Source organism: Microdochium trichocladiopsis (assembly GCF_020744255.1).
Source record: "Microdochium trichocladiopsis strain MPI-CAGE-CH-0230 chromosome Unknown B0I36scaffold_15, whole genome shotgun sequence".
Classification (NCBI taxonomy): domain Eukaryota; kingdom Fungi; phylum Ascomycota; class Sordariomycetes; order Xylariales; family Microdochiaceae; genus Microdochium; species Microdochium trichocladiopsis.
Window position 1 is genome coordinate 220,139 of NW_025763558.1, and position 18,336 is coordinate 238,474.

The 18,336-nt window shown below is 54.7% G+C and overlaps 4 protein-coding genes across 4 annotated transcripts; 3 read left to right on the forward strand and 1 right to left on the reverse strand.

The window, feature by feature from the left end:
• Window positions 1–6,303: 6,303 nt before the first annotated feature.
• On the forward strand, window positions 6,304–7,922 carry B0I36DRAFT_400036 (uncharacterized protein; the record flags this gene model as incomplete). The annotated part of the gene is made up of 2 exons (XM_046161658.1): window positions 6,304–6,886; window positions 6,943–7,922. Exons 1-2 carry the CDS (start codon window positions 6,784–6,786, stop codon window positions 7,920–7,922), a joined length of 1,083 nt encoding a protein of 360 aa, XP_046004464.1. The 5' UTR covers window positions 6,304–6,783.
• A 237-nt stretch (window positions 7,923–8,159) lies between these two features.
• On the forward strand, window positions 8,160–8,876 carry B0I36DRAFT_54364 (uncharacterized protein). Its single transcript, XM_046163005.1, has one exon. It carries the CDS (start codon window positions 8,308–8,310, stop codon window positions 8,824–8,826), a length of 519 nt encoding a protein of 172 aa, XP_046004465.1. The 5' UTR covers window positions 8,160–8,307; the 3' UTR covers window positions 8,827–8,876.
• A 679-nt stretch (window positions 8,877–9,555) lies between these two features.
• On the reverse strand, window positions 9,556–12,204 carry B0I36DRAFT_256990 (uncharacterized protein; the record flags this gene model as incomplete). Its single annotated transcript, XM_046150987.1, has 3 exons — window positions 9,556–11,663; window positions 11,742–11,864; window positions 11,970–12,204. The coding sequence occupies 3 exons, from the start codon at window positions 12,202–12,204 to the stop codon at window positions 9,556–9,558; spliced, it is 2,466 nt and encodes an 821-aa protein (XP_046004466.1).
• Window positions 12,205–15,282: 3,078 nt separating this feature from the next.
• On the forward strand, window positions 15,283–18,183 carry B0I36DRAFT_436755 (uncharacterized protein; the record flags this gene model as incomplete). The annotated part of the gene is made up of 3 exons (XM_046162852.1): window positions 15,283–16,565; window positions 16,680–16,771; window positions 16,929–18,183. Exons 1-3 carry the CDS (start codon window positions 15,357–15,359, stop codon window positions 18,181–18,183), a joined length of 2,556 nt encoding a protein of 851 aa, XP_046004467.1. The 5' UTR covers window positions 15,283–15,356.
• Between the last annotated feature and the right edge of the window lie 153 nt (window positions 18,184–18,336).

Here is an 18,336-nt window from a genome sequence, read left to right on the forward strand (position 1 = left end):
AAGGTCAGCACTGCACGAACTGCAGGCTCGAAAAGGGAAGAGTAATAGGGAGTCTGTCGGTCTGTCGTGTCGCAACCTTCTCCATGGACACATGGGCGCAAGAGAGGTTGCAGAGATGGGATCAGGGTTACAGAGTTGACAACTTATGTGTTTTGAATTTGGAGCCGTGGCCAGAACCAAACGTTTGGGTTTAGCACAAACATCTCACAGCACAATTAATTCACGTGCGGAGGAAAAGACGCGCGTCGTAGAGATGGTGGTAGGCCACCTACGTAGATCGCCAAGATTGCTGAGGTCCATTCACTGGTCTGCAAAGAAACCGGGCGTGTCCTGAGATGCGGGATGTCTAACTTAGACTATCTTGCAAAAGCACATTGATCATCATCCTATGTAGCCAATGTCAAAGCGGCCTTCCGTGCCTAGGCCTTATCACATAGAAGAGGCTTAGCGAAGGATTCGGCCGAGGGCAAGTCAAATTGATAAGTCGCGAATATCTCGAAGACCAGCAGCACGAACACGGCGGACCAGAGGGCCTCACGGTCAACCTATTATGCGTCGCCTGCAATCTGGCGGACTCGTGTCTCTGCTTCGCCCGAGGCTCTGTAACATCAATTTCTACTGCTGCACACAAGCGTCAACCTTGACTTACCAGTACTCCTCGATTGCCGGCTATTCCTTGACAAGATCTGGCACGCTATGTCGCATTGAGCAAGCTCCTTCGACACGCCGCACTACCGTCTTCTCGCTCGCCTGACGATGGCAGATAGTTCCGCGTGTGATCTGTGGGGCGCCGCACTTCGCCAGTACGCATGTGGCGGGGTTCAGGGCAGCCGGAGAGTTGCACTGTATTGTTATTTAGCTCTAACGTCCCCGCAAATAAGTTAAGGCAGCAGGCTGTGGAGCACTTATCACACAATAACATGCTCTGACACAATATTTTGTCTTGCCGAACTCACCAGGGGTGAAGTGTTCTTGAGGACAGAAAGTTTCGGAGAGACTCTTCACTTCTGCACTGACATGCCTTCCGGGTGTGGAGGAGTGGAATGGTACAGTTAGTTGTCGGGCGGCGTGCCATACAGTGCAAGAGGCCGCACGTTCAGCGCCACCTGCGTGGCTGGCGTCCCTGGTCAGACGCGCAGCCCCCCGGCCGGTTGCAGCGACTCAGGCCTGAAAGTCACTCTTTACAGGTTGCCTCCGGCAAGAAATCAGCATTCCTATGATTGCTCGGATGTGTATCCTCTTTCTGTGTCGAAGTGTTTACTACGATCGAAATCGAACTCAAGTATCTCATTGTGGATGACTAGGGACATGGTAGAAGAAGCGGAGTGCAATTGGGTCAAAGTTCAAAGACCCGTCGCGGGAACTGGCACGATGTTGACCAGCACAACATGGTTTTGTGGCGCGACAAGAAATACAATGTCTGCCCAGTCACAAATGGACTCATTCAGCTGGAAGCTTTTGTCGTCCAACCATGTTGCTCTGCTGTCCTTCCAGCTTGCAAACACAAGCCCCATAGGTTTGCGAGCACAGGCAGAACATATATTGGTCAGGCTTGACTCCGCAGCTTAGCTCCAGAAGCTGCGCATGCACTGTATGTCTCGCACTTATCGCAGCATGAATGAGGCATACGGGGAATGGAAACTTGTGCAAATACGAGAACGAATGGGAATCTCGGATCGACTGTCTGCGCAACTGTTTATGCTAGGGAGACTGATAGTCCCCGACATGGCTCCTTGCTCAAGCCTGTTTGCGACAACGGCAGGGAAATCACGCTAGCATCAAGGTTTGAGGTGGGGAGGTCCCTGATTTAGGGCTGAATTGGGCCTGGGATGCAAGTCATCGGAGGCCTAAGACCGGCGGTCTTGGATGGTACATGTAGATGTAGGTTCAAGGTCAACGCGACAGGGACAGGCTAGAGCCGGGTAGGGCATCACTGATTCGTGCGCACCGCGGCCCATCCCAGCCTGTTGTCTGCGTCCTCATTCCTGTCCCTGGTGACGTGCTGAAAAAGAGAATTCCAACTCTAAACATGGTGTAGAAGACCTTGGAGGCGTTTCGGAGGTAGTGAGATTGTACTCTGATATCTTCTGTTTGCGGTCCAACGCGTAAAATGATGTCTCCCATTGGACAAAGATTGCCATTGATTTCGTGGTTCTTATCGACGTCCATTCTGGTTGTTCTGCCGTCATTTTGAAGTACAGACGCACATCCGGAGCCGGCCAACACGGGATTTCACCATTTTTGCATACCAGACGACTTGGTGTGTTATTTTCTTGCGCTGCAAACAATCAAGGTTAAGCAGCATCAGCGAAGCAAGTGCTGGGGAACCTTGACTGCAGCTTAGCTCAAAAGCTTCGCGTCCACGATTTACAAGAGTCGAAGTATAAATCAGCCTTGAGTTGCTGAGCACTGCTAGCCTTCGAGGAGCCAACGATGATCGCAAAGCAGCTGTTGGTATAGGCAGTATGAACACTTTCGCATGGCGGGGATAAGCTTGTTGCCCGCATGAGGATAGAAGCCACTTGTGCGTGCACTTCCAGGCAAGGAGCCAATGCATGCCAACCTGCCGCAGACTCCTCCCAGACTCTTCCCAGACTTGTATCTGGAATAGCTTCTTTAGACTAGGCCGCTCAAGAGCTCGGTGTTCTCAGCTGACTTGTTTTTGCAACAAATGAGTTTTGTCAAGGCGTCCTTGCGGGCGATGCCCCCCAGCGACAAGTAGGTGCTGTCTTGCTGGGGAGCTACCCTCTGCGGCTTGGAAAATAGCCAAGAGATGGTTGCCTTGCCCTGTTAGTCCTCATTTTCTCCTTCTTCTGCCGTCGCTGGCAGGCCTGGCTATCCAGGCATCGCGCACCAGACGACTCCCGGTAAGTATGTCTGTTACGCGATCCACCAAAGACGCGCCGGTGGAAGTTCTTCCTCGGACGCAGAGGATGTTCAGCCTCACTCGCAAGAAAGTGCGTCTCAAACCGATGGCCCCCACGACTTTAGCGAAGTGCTGCAAGTTCACTGAGGCGCTGTTACAAGTGCAACCCCAAAAAGAGTCCACGTGAGGTTAAGTGATGCTCGACGCCCTTCGACCCAGCCAGTGTCCAGCTCGGCGGTCTTGCGAACTCAACTGGCTCCCGGGCAGGCATGTACCATGATTACATGAGGGCAGGATTGCACCTTCCGTCACCAGCAGGAAAACTGCTCGTAAGTTCACACGAGATGGTAACCCAAGATGGAGCCAGAAAGAATCCGATCGGAAGAGCCTGCTTCGTAGACTGAGCCTATTTCGTCGGAACGTTCTGCAATATGACTTCTGGTAGTCTGAATCTAAGGCCAAATCCGACATACCTCTGCACCAGTGTAACATGAGAATGCCATATGAATGAGACATCTGATCTTGTGGTACCCTTGTCTTCCTCAAGACTCCAAGTACGACCGCCCCCATTCTTTTCCAGCTTTTAACATTGTATATGGTCGCTCAACGTCGGTTACCATCACACGAGACTCGTAAAATCTGCCTGATTCCCATCTGTGATAGCGCGTAGGAATGTCCGCCGCGATGAGTGAGGTCGTCGTCAAAACGTGCTCCTCGCAGTCCGCTTTTGCCGAAGAGGCAAGGAGACCGCTGAGGCTTCTGCGGATCGAAAAAAAAACCGGAATGTCGCGTTTGAAGAAGTGCGACAACTGACCAAGGAGGTTCGAGATGTATTGAAGCTGAGCCATTCTCTACAGCCAGAATTCGATCGACTTATAAGCCCTCTAGCAGGACAGGCATCTTCAGTTAACACTCCCTCGGGTGGTGTCCAGCTCCGAGCCGAGTCACGGAACAATGACGGATAATGGGTAACTCACATGCCTTCCGCACAATGCCGTACAGAAGGCTCTCGGAGATGCCCCTTTTAGAGAAGCAGGACCCCTGGAGCTCAGCCATCACATAGGACGCGCGCGCGACGTTTTCTCCCAGTAACGTTGGCGGCAATAGTTAGCCTATGGTCCGGCCGTGCCTCGACAACCTCCTCGCCGCCTGTAGCTCCATTCACGGCGTTGCGAGTGGCAATCAATCCTCAGTGTGCCCAACGATAGGCAGACGCCATGGGTGCCGCTGGGTCATCTGCGAGTAAAAGGAAGTGAGGACTACTGCTGCCACGTGAAAAGGTCTCGTGGATGGTTCACAAAGGTCAGGAAATGACCGTGGAATTTGAGGTGGTCTGATGGCAATGCATTCGTCTCTTACATCAGCCGTGGGTGAACTCGACAGAACCGGAGAGTGAAGGCCTTATTGCGTCGGTCAGCTGACAGCAGGTCATTGTCATGCCTCTCGAGTTCGTCAAAGTGGAATCTGGCACTTCGAGATGTGCTGGAATGCCAGACCTCGGGAGCAACGACTGTTAGGGTGGCTGCGCAGCTCCAGCGGGCGGATTTGCAGGAGTGATGGCCCATGGCATCTCGGTACTGTACAAGTCAGGCTATGAGTCTGCTCCAGGCAGGTCAGTCAGTACCAGCGCGAGCAGTTAGCGCTGCACCTAAGTACCTTAGGGGCCTAGGGCACTGGGCATGCCCCCTAGGACCGGGGTCGGGTGCACGCCAGGTACGCTCTGCACGTGCATACGTACCTCAAGGTAGAGATTCGAACACCTCGATCCCATCCACCCCCGCAAGCCAGGGGTGCCATGTCCCCGCGTCGAATAATCAAAGGAATCACTGGCGTGCGGTGCGCGCAACTACCGCATGCAAACAACCTCGCTCACGCGCATGGACTCACAACCCCTGGAGCTAGCGTTGCATGGCGTCCTGTTGCTAAAATAGTGCCCGCTCGTGACATTTTGGAAGTGTCGTCTCTCGGCGATGGGGCCATGACGCAGGGGCGCGTCGGTGTGTCGCATCGTGGCGGTGATGGAACGAGCCCACGTGGTTCGAGGAGTTGGCTCACCCTCGTGGCAGTGGACGTAGGGGGGAAGTGGACGTGGACAACGACGGCAGCATCGTGGCGATACGGGTACTTACAAGTGAATCCCAGAGGACTGACGTCGGCAGCCCAAGGGTTGAGCCGTCGGTGGCAACCTCAGCACTAGGTTAGTGTCGATACCGCCTTGACCGGTAGTGAGCAGCAGAGAGTTCATGGCTCACAGTACCTTATATGAAGGCTGATGCTGGTGAAACGCAACGTCGTAGTACTGCAAAGCGTGAACTCGGTGTCAGTCGACCCGGACCACGAGCTTATCGCGAAATTATCTCATGTACTATTTCGTCATGGCGATGGCGGTGACACTGACGGCGGCGGCATCTGACCGTCGCCCCTCGAAGATTTCCAGCGCAAGAAGCTCGCCTCGGACACAAGTCGGCTTCATAGTGCAGACCACAGATTGAAAGTCCATGCTGCTCGCCCCAGGCACCACGCAAGTAGTTGTTGGTCACTCCCCCTAGGCTGCGGCGCACGGAACGGTTCCCGGCCCCAAGCAAATGTAGCTTGCTGCAAGCTTCCATCCCGCCCAAAGTGCGTGCACACAGCTAAGAAGAAAAAGCTCAGGACGCCCCACGGCTGCCACATCGCGGCGCCCCCCAGGCGCCAGGTTTGTCCATTTCGTGCAAGTTGAGGCGGCACCACTTAGGTCGTAGTTATGCTTGTGCTTCAATATGCCGTGAGCTGCCTCGTCCCGGACGTTGCCTGCGCGCTCGGCGAGCCCTTGGAGTTAGTCTCCCACCATCCGACCGTGCACCTTGGGCTGTCTCGCTCTGCATCAGCCTGAAGTGTGTCGCCGCCTCTCTCCAGCTTCGTCAGTTTATTCCTGGCTGCCCGAAAGGACGGCCCTTCTATCACAGTGTCGAGCGAGCCCCTGCGATGGCGCAGTCAATGAGCTGCTCCCAGGCTGCCCAAGACACCTCTTGGGTGGTTTGATGCAAGGCTTTCAGGGTCCTTCAGACGCGGACAGATCCTCGGAAATGGCCAGGCTGCATTCTCATCAGAACCAACAAAAGTGGGGCGTGGCACGGGTAGTGGGACGCATGCAGTCACTGGCTCTCAAAGCCTGACGCGTTGCTGGTCGTCGAGCACCCGTTAAGCAACCTGCACTCGCGTCACACACGCGTTGTCGAGCACTTGCTTGGTATTCGCCTGGTTGCCGGACCGCCTACGCGGCCGCCACAAAATACATCTGCAGGTCAGGAAGTGGCCAGCAAGGCCGCGACCCTGCCGTGTCTGTGCACACGGGTTTCAAGAGCTACGCTGCGCAAGGTCGTGCACATCAAGACCACAGCCATGCCGGCGCCAGCGCGGTGGTTCCGATTGGCCATTGATCTGTCAGGGGGCATGACCAGCGACCATGGGCATAAATATTCACTTGCGGCTCCGACCAAGAGGCCTTGTACCTCCTCCGACCATGATCAGAGCGATCAACTTTGGTCCCTTTGCGGAACAGCTATATCATCCCGACGCCGGACTACTTTCCTCCCGAACCCCCTCACGAGTCTGTTTACTCTCCACATTCATCCCGGAGACACTCCTTGGCTCCTCCCTCTCTCTGAAGTCAAGTCTCTTGCACTTCTGCCTCCACTGCCCTACTACCGGAACCTGCGCTATCCAACACCAGCTCGGTACCATGATTCCCATCTACAACTTTGGCTCCGACGTACTTGCACCAGCCACAATAAGTTTGGTCCGTGCCTATGAGCATACGGCGTTTGTCGGAATTGTGCTACCATGGGAGAAACTGGAGACGGTCGGCTTGCCAGGGTCTAGCTTAGCGCGACTGGGGCTGTTGCAGAATGTGCCGGAATGTGTCCGCATGACCACAGATGGCTCACAAGTCACCGGATGGGCTCCTGGCTTTCGTGATGGAGATGCCGGTGTCTGGGATCGACAATATCCTCTATGGATTTTCGATGACAGCGAAACTCGGTTAGTATAACCTACCTGTCGGTGTCATTGAATGAAGCTAACGTCAACAACAAGAGCCGTAAGATGGGTCAAAGCAGATGCTTTAGCACCTTTCGAGCTCATGGGTCGGGAGATCGACCATCTCGAGATCGGCGATGTCGAGTCTGCGGTCAATCACTTGGAAAGTCTCGAGGAAGTCCTCCAGTTGAGAAAGAGAGATATCTGGGTCAGAAGCCTCATGGAAACTCACCGCCGTAGAGAAATCTACAAATGCATATTCGATGACTGCCCAAGCACGTTCAAGAAGCATAAATACCTGGTGCAGCACCTGGAAACTGTTCACTCCGACGCCCGGCCATTTGTATGCGAAGTCGAAGGCTGCACCTGGGAGTTCAAGACCCAGACGGCATTACGGAACCATGAGTTCGCGCACACAGACGAGCGTCCACATCATTGCCGCAAGGAGCTTTGCACTTACTCCTTCAAAACAAGTTACGCACTCAATCAGCATACAACGCTCACGCACTCGACGCAGCGGCCTTTCCGGTGCCCTCTTTCAGGCTGCAACCATCATTCAAAGCGACGTGGAGACCTCAAGAAGCACGTTGAGGGCCATTCAGCGCAGTACCCGCATGCCTGCGCCGACTGTCACATGCGTTACAAACTCCGAGACACACTCAACGCACATATCAAGTACTGTCATTCCGACATACGGGAATTCGAGTGCGATTGTGGGGAAAAATTCAAAAGGAAAGGAGATCTCAAGACCCATAAAAATACGGTCCATGTTGACCAGCGAAAGTTTCGTTGCCCTTCATGCGACTGGAGCTCGAAATATAAGAAGGATCTCAAAAGACACGAAGCCACCGCACACAGCGAAGAGCGTCCACACAAATGCACTCATCCCGGCTGCGAGCATCGTTCTAAAACCCTCAAATTGCTTGCACAACACAAGAAAACACATAAGACGCAATGCTTCTCTTATTCAAAATGCGGACAAGAGTTCAAGAGCGATGCTTCCCGCCAAAGCCATGAAGCTAAACCACACACTCAGTAAAGGCCCAGGAATACGGGAGATTATGCTTGCAATAAGCCAGGATGCAACAAAAGGTTCAAAAAGAACCACCAACTACAACGACATGTGAAAGGCATGGCACTCCATCGATTCCATGTCCTACGTGTGGGAGGCCGTTTCATACTCAATGGGAAGCCATTCAACAGCACAACTGTAGGTCTGCAGTCAGCAGATACAGATAGCCTGAGTCATTGTCATCGCGGTGTTCTTCCGGTTTCGGTCTCTGTGTCATGCTCAGTATCGCCCTTGGATCCCTCATTTGATCCGACTGCATCAGGAGCTTTCGGTCACATCTTGAGAAGCCCCTCGCAGTCTGCAACTCTGTCATCAGCTTCACAAGCCTCTTGCATGTGCTAGAGAGTATTTCATGGCCTTCTTGCCTCATCATTCGGATGAGGTAGTCGTGGCAGTCTGCCGAAGCTCTCCGGACCTTCATTCTCATTGCTCCTCACGCATCACAGCTCATTACAGACGCCGCCATCGTCCGCGGGTGTCTCGACTTCCTAGTGTCCGCGAGAAGCATCTTGTTTGGTTGGGCAATCTCGCTCAGGGATACAGCACGATCAAGCGATGCCGTTCGGACCTGAAACGACTTCCGGCGCCGTGCAGTGAGATGCGGTCTCATCTGCTTATTGTCCTTCGACATAGGGAGCATCATCTTCCCTCCGTCCTGCGGTGTCGACTTGCCGCTGCGCAGTTCCTACAGTGCTTGCTGATAGCTCGCGAAGACGTCGGAAGCAGAGGCAGCTTCAACTCCAAAGACGCTCTTTTGTGGCAGTGGCAACACGTCAGGCATCGCGCGTTCCCTCCCCTCTTGCGCTTCGGCACAGATGAAGCCCCGCATAGTTGCCAGGCTGCTCTCAGGGGTCGGACCACTGCGGACTGATGCCGTGGACGGTACTTCAGCAGCCACCCTCCCACGCCCGAGGCGGCGTTTGTAATCCATCGTCGCAGGGCCACGGACGCAGCAAGCTCCGACCAAGAGCACCCTGAGCCCAGTTACAATCCAATTGACCTAGATACTTAGCGTACACTGGCGCACTACTATGGTACCATGTCATGATCAACTACGCCGCCATGGCGGGCTCACTACGGGTACCAGAGTCTCCATGGACTGATGCACATGGGGCCTCATATTGAGTTGAACGTGTTGATTTAATGGGGCACACCATCAAGACAGTAGTTGGGCATTAAAGAACACGTGCCTCGTCAGTGGGCATTCCCAATGCCCGTGGGCGTGTGCTTGCGAAACTGGGGCCGTTACCCAGACATCTCGCGCAGCAGGAGGATGACTATCTTGTGGGCTAGCCCTAGGCAGCCACGACAGGTACATTTTCTACAGCAGGGCTTGTGTGCCGCGTCTCGAGTGTTCATAATGACTTGAAAGCAAGGGCCTCGCGGGTGCTCTCATGTTGAGCTGCGCAGTGGGGTAAAATGGGACACGATCAGTGGGGTGGAGGAGCCACTATGGCTCTCGGAAGACAGCCAAACGCTGCTCTCGGAGCATCGTACTACGACTCAGTTAAACATTTGAAAAGCTGGTGGCTGGCTGAGAGATCTGTCACCGTCCTGCAACACATACTCCGTTCCTGATCCATCCCCACGCGACCTCGACTTAGACGTCCGGTCTAATCAGCATCTTCACATACATGTCCTGCGCCACATCTCCCCTCCCAGAGTCCAGAAAAACTCGCAGAGCCCGCGCGGCCAGCTTTAGTGGTACCATATTTGACACACTTGCTGCCCCGAAAATCAATCCCACAACCCAAGGCAGCTGATCGTTGTGCTCAATGTACCTCTTCCCGAACAAGCGCGCTAGGGCTGCGTGGCACTCTTCATCTACAGCCCGCAGCACTTCCCAGCACAAGCGATGGAGGCGTAGCAGGGGAAATGCAAACTCGACCGTTTCTGCGTGGAGGGTCAGGGTCAGGCACTCGATGAGCTCGTCAGCTGTAGTTGCGGCTTGGCCAATGTTCTCGGCCAGGTCAATCACAGGTGCCTGTCGTTGTGGTGTGCCCGCCATCGCAGCTTGTTGCCTGATCCTCCATGCCCGCACCTCGTCTTGGATCCTCGCCAGCATGAACCCTTTCGTTGCGTGGCCAGAACCATCGCTGCCCAGCTTTCGACCGGTTATTCCGAGATGGACTGTCTCCTGCAACACGGACAAGTCTATCTGCTCCTCCGTCTGGTGCACATACCTCCTCTTGAACATGGTCTGCACGGGCGCCCCAGGTTTGAGTCGCCTTGCACCGGCTTCGTGCTCGGCCTGCAGATGGGTGCTTTGCTCTTTCCCTGTTCGGCCGCGTTGCTGACGCTGTTTGGTGGAATCGACAGCTAGCGCCCCGCCAACCTGCTGAAAGAATAGCTTCAGGTACTCTGCTGGGCCAGCAGGCGGTTTGCCGTCGACGAAAAAGCTCTCGTTGCCAAAAATCATGCGAACAAGATCCATGTCAACCCATGGTAGCGTCTTCTTGAATTTCGCTGTTGTCGCTGAGCCGGTGCTCCAGCCACCATCCTCTTCCTCCTCAATGCTGAGCATGCCTTCCTTCTCCACTGCATTGAGCAGGTGCATGGCGCAGCTGATCGAACCCCATGCATCAGCAATGGCGAGCCCAGCATCGCGATATTGGGCGCGATAGTGGTACAGCAGAAGGCCACACATCATGGGCGATGAGCGTGGCATCCGTCCGTTCGCCGTCCCACGCCCCGTGTCGATGGCCGATCTCGTGTCGCATTCCGCCGTCCTCTGCACTCTGCCAACTGGATCATCAGTCATGAACCGCGTGATACTGCTCCGTATGCGGCGCAGCTTGTCGTCATTCGAGTCAGGCCAGCGCGAGCTCTTGAGTTCTCGGTGAAACCCGAGATGCATGGCCAGGTCGTTCGAGATGTCCCGCGTCTGGGCTGCCAGGGTATCGTACGGGTCCGAAATGGCCTCAGCAAGAGTATATGTGATGTCGAGGTGGCATTGAAGCGCGAAAACGGCGTGCAAGGGGATGACGTCGGTGCTGTCGATCTCACGTATCGCGAACATTAGGGAGTCATAGACTGGCCAGTCCGGCACGCAACGTACGATGGTGAGTAAGTCGGAGAACAATGGCACCGCTAGAGCACGGTCGTCTTCGAATTTCTGCTCGCCGGTCTTCTGTTGCCGAGGGCCCAACGATGGGTCAAATCTGCTGTACGTGCTGTCCCTGTACACGGGAAGCTCATGTTGACGTCGAGAGGAGACGAAGAACTCTAGAAGGCGGAATGCTGCGAAAAGGGTATTCTCAGCTTCGTCGTAGGTCGAATAATTGAAGTTGTCCTCGCTCCCTGATCTGCGAACGAAGATCTTTTTCGTCTTCCAGCCTTTCAGGCGAAGCTGCAGCACGTAAAAATCAGTGAGCAGCTTCTTGAGGCCGCCGCTGTCTTCGATGAGCGGCGTGACGTCCTTGATAATGTCCCTGGCGAGCCGGGCCACCGTCTCCGTCGCCAGGGCGGCTGCGGCCAAGTCAAAAAAGCCGCTTTTGTAGTTTTCCCAGATCCATCTGACGCGCGAGCGCAGCTCGTTGAGCTCATTGATGAGCATCGTCAGTGCGAATATGGCCTCGGCATATGTGTCATCCACCTTCATCGCGAAGACCGGCGAACCCACTGTTGGGGACTCTGGGGCTCCCGGGTCAAGCGCCGCGTCGAGAGGCTTCTGGCCTGGCAGGAGGATCCCGCGGACCTGGGATAGGACTGATTCTCCATCAATTAGCTATGGCGTGTCAGATGAATGAGTTGAGAATCCGTCGGTTGCTTTCACACCAGTCCTACCTTTGACGAAGTGCTCGTGCGACAAAGCTATATGCTCATCTGTGTTGAGACCGAGTCTTCTGAAATCTTTAGCAAACTCACTGCGAGCCGTGATCGTACGGTCCAGCGCACAACCGAAGAAGTCTGGCACCGCAATCTGCTTGGCGGCAATGTGTCTGGCCACCCGCACGTATTCATTTATTTCGAGCGCATACGGCGCAAATGGCTTTTTTGGCTTGCGTGGTTGACTCGAAACAGGACCTGTGGATGGGGAGATCGTAGCGGAGGCGGCACTAGCTTCCATTTTGGCCTGCGCGCGAGCCTTGCCCTTGCGGCGGCCGCCTCGTGACGGGGCAGCGGCGCTGCCGCCGGATGCGCTCGTCTTGTAGCCGAGACTTGACGCTGTAGACTTAAGCCACTCCGCCACGACTGCCGTTCCCTCTTTGTACCGTGTATACTTGCTCTTCAGCAAGGGGGGGAGCATCGCGGCAGCGGGGATATAGGCAGCCGCCGTTGTGCTGAAGTGTTTATATTGTACGGGGCTGGGCGGCTCCCCACGCGGTATACCTGTTGTGTTGTCAACCAGCTTGGTGTTGTAATCCTGATTCCGCGGTCAACCAGATCTCGGCGCTTTGTGGATATCTGTTCCGGCAGGTCGACGCTGTCGTGTCTCGCGGTATCACGATACGGCCGGCGGGTCCAACCGCCTGACGGGGCTGTTGTGAGCTCTGTTCTTGCGCACGTGGGTAAAGTCTAAGCCATACGACTCCGTAACTGTCGTGTTTCCTCTGGGGTTGTCGTGTCTCTGGGAAAAGATATATCCCGACCCAGCCGTCCGGTTCAACCTTTGGTCTGGACGCTGGGATTGCTGCTCTGCAAGGTAGGTGAGGCCGTCACAGCATCGATTCGCAATTTGGCGTGTCTCTGGGCTTCGTGTCTCTTCGTCAGAGATATTACTTCTGGCAATTGAGTGACTTGTTCAAGTGTTGGTAGAAATGATACGTAGATTCATCGCTGAGGAGTGAAGGAAATGTGCTGGCTGCCTGTGAGGATTCTGCTCCTCGTGTGAACCTTTCATCCTCATCATTTATATCATGTTTGGTTACGAACAACACGGACAAACACAAACAAACCGTACGTGGATCACCGTGATCCGATGTGTGGATCACCATGGTCCGAGGGTGAGGCTCACCGGCTCACTCCGTGATCCAGTGATCCTCCTATTGATGAAATGTTTACGCAAGCGCTATTTGTGGCCCGCTTGCATGGCCTGCCCTTGTCCTCGGCCCGGTCGTGCGGCCTGTTGGTCGGATCGTCATAAGATATTACTTCTGTGCAATTTCGCGTCTAGGTCAAGTGTGGGACTGGAATGACACAACACATAGATTGATTCCTATACTGTAACAGGGTAGAAAGGGAATAACTGTTGCCTTCCTCCTTCAACGGCCCACAAACTGTTTGTGGGGCTTGTTTGTGGAAAAGCTTGGCCCGTTCGTGGAGCTGTTAGTTCCAAACATGAAATGCACAGATCCAGTATCTTGGCAAGTTGTTTTCGCAGGGATTCGGGCCCCTGCTTCCTGAGATCTGTTGGTCGGGTCGTACTGTAACCGATGGCTGGGAAGAATACCGCTCATCTGCAAATGATCGTCTGGATCGGTCTGTGAGAGGTGAAATGCCAAGTGATCCCTGCGTAGACCGGTGGACTCTGCACAGGAAATTTTTCGCTTCAGCGTGCACGACCTGCTCCTGACCTTTGCCCAATCTTGCGACCTTACATCCGTGCTGGAATTTATGTTTGTGGAGAAGCATAAAATGGCCACGATGAAGCCTCTCATTTTCAGACGGGATGCTGCCTGTTGTGAACTGCCGGTGGTTCAATATTCGCGAGACCAGCAATTGAAGTTGCGGAGGGATTCCGGCGTTTTCAACACGGTGATGACTGGTGGCGTCCAGGCCGTTGTCCCTCGTGCAGCCTCGATGCGACGTATCACGCTCAGCTTTCTTTCCCCCCCAGTACTATCGTAGAAAGCGCTGAGGTTCTTGGCTTGCATTGATGTAGCTTGCTGTCATGCCTTCTGGTTCCACCCTGGTCCACGGTGATTGGTTCCCAGGCATGGCACTAACGCTTCCGTATATCTGCGATGAAGACCATCACACGACTGTCCGATGGGCAAGAAGTGGAAGGCCGACGGAGCCGTGGGTTGGCAATGAATTGAGTGTGGATGACGCGAGGTCGTGTGGTTGTGCCCGATTGATGACCTGACGAAGCGGAGCCTGGAGCATGTACAGCGGCTTTCATTTGTTTTGGAGGTTGATGCGCTTGGCTGCAAATTTTATGCCCCAGTGACAATCCTGACAGGCATTTTCCGTTGTCGCCAGCATATCCAACACTTCGGCCCGCAGTCGAGTCCGTCGTTCTTCAAGTAGGTCTAGGGCAATATTAGTAACTGTCTTTGAGTCTTACAGCGAGACCTCTACTTGCATATTGCCTTCGCTGGCACCACCTGCTTGATCTCGTCATTCTCGAGAAGGCACCAGAACGAAACTTTCCTGGCCGAGAATGAGCGCTAACGTGATTTCCGCGAACCTTCCTCACCAGCAAGACGATACGATGCAGCCACGATGTATCCCATTGATATCATATCCATGCTGTCGTCAACATGTAGCCATTGCGCCAGAGCGAGTTTGAGAGCGACAGTGATGCGATATTTATCAATTGCGATGGCTACATGTAGCAAGTCTTCCGGGCCGATAGCGCTTGGCACCAGCTCGTCGCGGTGGTGTATGCTACTGTCTTTGGATGGTCGCCGGACAGATCTTGGCCTTCTTGTCAACCTTGCCTACATCAACGCGATAGTGGCGGGGTGGGGGTTGGGTGTACAACGTCACCAGTAATTGAGCGTCGAAAGGATGCCTTCGTAGCAGGTATCAGCAATGCACACTGAAGGTGCTGAGTTGGTGTCCTAGTCCACACTGCGGGTCGCTGTCGGCCACAGTGGTCGACTTCATCCGTCTGTTCCCAGGCGGCTGATGGTGCCTGCTCAAGGGCAGGTGGGGCGAGCGCGCTCGTCTGGGATAACGTGCTGAGACCACAACTCCTCGTCGTGATTTCGCATTTCACTTTTCGCTCTTGCCGACAACCATCTCCTCGACATGAGCTCAAAACCGTCTTTCCCCCGTAGTATCGGCTTGAGACGAACCTTCTCAAAGACTACCATCCAGCCATGCCGACAAGTAGCAGGACGAAGCCCGCCTGCACGAGCGCTGGCTGAAGGCGCATCCGTGCATCACAAAAGTAGTTGATAAAGGCGAGGCTGAGCATGTGACCTGCAGGGGTAGCAGCAAAGTACTTTTTGTGAAAGCCAAGAGTTGGCGGACCCCGAGAATGGCAGGCTGTGAGCAGAAAAGTCCGGACACTCTGTTGGGCATTTGATTGGGTCAGTGCCCGACTTTTCTGCTACCCGCCTCGAGTGGTTGCCCTGGGAACCGAGGCACCCCCGCTTCGGGTTATATAAGCCGCTTCCCGGGTTGTGGGGGGAACAATCTGACCATCGTCCACCATCTCACCCGTCCTTACCAACACCAACCGCACCATCACCAACCAACGGTCACGGTCGGGAAACTGGCACATCGGCTATGGACGTGAACGAGTGGGTCAATTCCATCCGCGCTACAGCCGGCCAGAAGGCTTTCGAACAAGCATCACCTCCAACCCAGCGGACAAAACAGCAGCACTTGTACACGAAGCGTGGGCAAAGCCTCGTGTCGCCCCCCATGTCGGTCGCATCCGGCGCGTCTCCGTCTAAGAGGCAGCGACGGACCAGCACACCCCCCGATGTCAGCGATCCTTTATCCGACCAAGATCGTCTGCGAGGCGAGCAAGCCACCCCCCGACCGGCACATTCAATGCGCCTTGCACCCAAGAGCAGTGCCTCCACCGTTAGCTCTGCGTCGGTGTCCAGTTCACGCTCGAGCTCTCCGCGCAAACATCTTGTCGCCCTGCGCACAGCTCATCCAGCCGAAGGTGGCGCAGAAGTATGCGGATTTAACGCTGATGACGAGCGGATGCCCGCGGGGCTAGTCGAAGTCTTCAACACACTCCAGTCGCCATCACCCTTGCTGTGCTCCTCAACACGTGACACAATTCAGGCACATTACGGAGCCACACGAAACGCTCAACAATGGCACGAAAAATCGCTTTACGGCATGGAACGAAGCGCACTGGGTCCGACGCCAGACCCATGCGATATCGATGACATCGTTGGCGAGGCCGACAACTGCGCCAGGTTGATGCTGGATGAGGAGGCTTGGACAACCACGGTTATCTATCGCCTCCTACGCACCGCATTATGGCCCACACCATCAGGCCGACTGGCGGACAACACAAATTCCCGTAAGGATGAGCTTGCCGATCTGAGGGTTATCCCGTGTTCCTCTGCATCCATCATCCCTCACTACAAAACGCTCAGAACGCCATTGAAGAAGGTGGACCTTGCGGTTGCGTACTATCCGCGGGACAAGCACAAAAAAGGCGAACTCCAGAAACTCTTGCGGGCCAGCCCGCTTTCAGAAGAAGAACAGAGCATCAACTTCACCAGCTATCCCGGCCTAACTGAAGGACCCATTGTCTTATCTGTCGAGGTCAAGCGCGCAGGTGACGGCGCCGAGGCCGCGAAGCTGCAATTGCTCACGTGGCTTAGCGCGCAAAAGAACAAAGTTGACGAGCTTAGCTTACTGACCTCATCAACGTCTGGGATAGAGAAGCCTGACTACCTGCCGGCAATACTTGTACAAGGCCACGACTGGAACCTGGTGGCGTTCACGATGGATGCGGAGGGAAAGAGGGTGAGCTCGTTCAAATATGAGTTGTCGTATGCAACGTTGAGCTAACGATGACCACCAGATTCTGTGGCACAAACTACCCCTGGGCGACACGCAGACTGCTATGGGGGTTTACAGAATCATCCAGCGACTCCAAAAACTGGCGAATATCACACTGGTTCCGTTCTATCAGTGGTATCAGGGACTTCGCCCAGCTCTCACCTGAAAGGGTATACCAATGACAAAAGGAGTGTGGCATTTCGACCGGGGGGGTGCGGTTGCGTCAGAGTCATTCGATATCCACGAGGATGGAGAACGATTCGTGCTCATAATCCTTGGCTTTCTCTGCATGGACGAGGAGCGACTCGGATTTGACCCAACATTCAGGACAGCAGACGGCCAGCGGTATATCGAGATTGATCTGAACGGCACCGTTGAGCGCTTCATTATCATCGAACTGATATCCCGCTCGCGGTCTGTTGTTGGCCGAGCTACAACATGCTGGAGAGCTCGTAAAGAGGGCGAGGATGATCCCTCTTTCGTGATCAAGGATTCGTGGCAATGCTGCAGGCGTACCGAAGAAGGCGAATTACTCCGCGAAGCCAACGAGAGCGGAGTGATCAATGTGCCTCGCTACTACCACTATTACAACGTTCAAGTCGGCCACGAGGCTGATGATGTCGTCAACAACGTGCGCCGAGGGCTGGACACCACAACAGCTATGGTCCATCAGCCAGCACACCTCGGAAGGGCAGGAGGATCCAGCGTGTCAGGGTCGGCGCGAACAGGCCGTAGCGGCGCGGCCGGCTCGAAGAGGTCCTCCAGCCAAGCAGGTGCTCTGCCGCCGCCTAACAAGCGGCCTTACTCCAGGTCGCCCACAAAGCCCGTCAGCATCGCGCGGGCGAACAGAGTTCATCGGCGCGTCATCACGTACGGCTACGGAATACCGATCTACCTGGCGCCCTCACGCTCAGCATTCCTTGGGGCTATGGTAGACTGCATAAAGGCGCACGAGTCACTTTGGCGCAAGTCTAAGCAGCTCCACCGAGACATCTCCATCAACAACTTGTTGATCCGCAAGGATAATCATGGCGTGCTGCATAATGGACTGCTTATCGACCTGGACCTCGGCATCAGAAAACAGCGAGGGGGTCCTTCGGGGGCGGTAGGCATGACCGGTACGCGAGCTTTTATGGCCATCGGTGCGCTTCTGGGAGAACAATACACTTTCATGCATGATCTCGAGTCATTCTTCTGGGTTCTCTTCTGGATATGCATCCACTTTGGCGAAAACGGCGAGCCGAGGATACACAAATGGTTCGAGCCGTGGAACTACACCGATCCAAAGGAATTGGCGACGCTTAAAAAGGGGCTGGTCAGTGATGAGGACGACTTCATTAAGACTGTCGGAAAAGACTTCACAAAGCACTACCAGGTATTGATACCCTACGTCAACCGCTTACGAATGGTGGTCTTTCCGGACGGGAGACGACGGAAATCGCGCGTGAGATTGCGCAAGGAAGGCGGCGGGCAAGACGGCGGGGAAGACGAGGAAGACCGCGAGGAAGACCTGAAACTCTACTCCTCGATGACGGAAATCTTGCGCAAGGCACAAGAAGATCCGACGATCAAGGATGAATAATTAATGCGGCTACAGCTGGTTTACACCATCCACGTGACTGATTTATGTGAAGGACGTCTAGGTGTCATCTTGCGCCACGCGGCGGAGTCACAACGTGTCAAAATCCGATGGCTTCTCGTGGTCGGGAAAGTGCAGATGACAAAGGACGTAGGG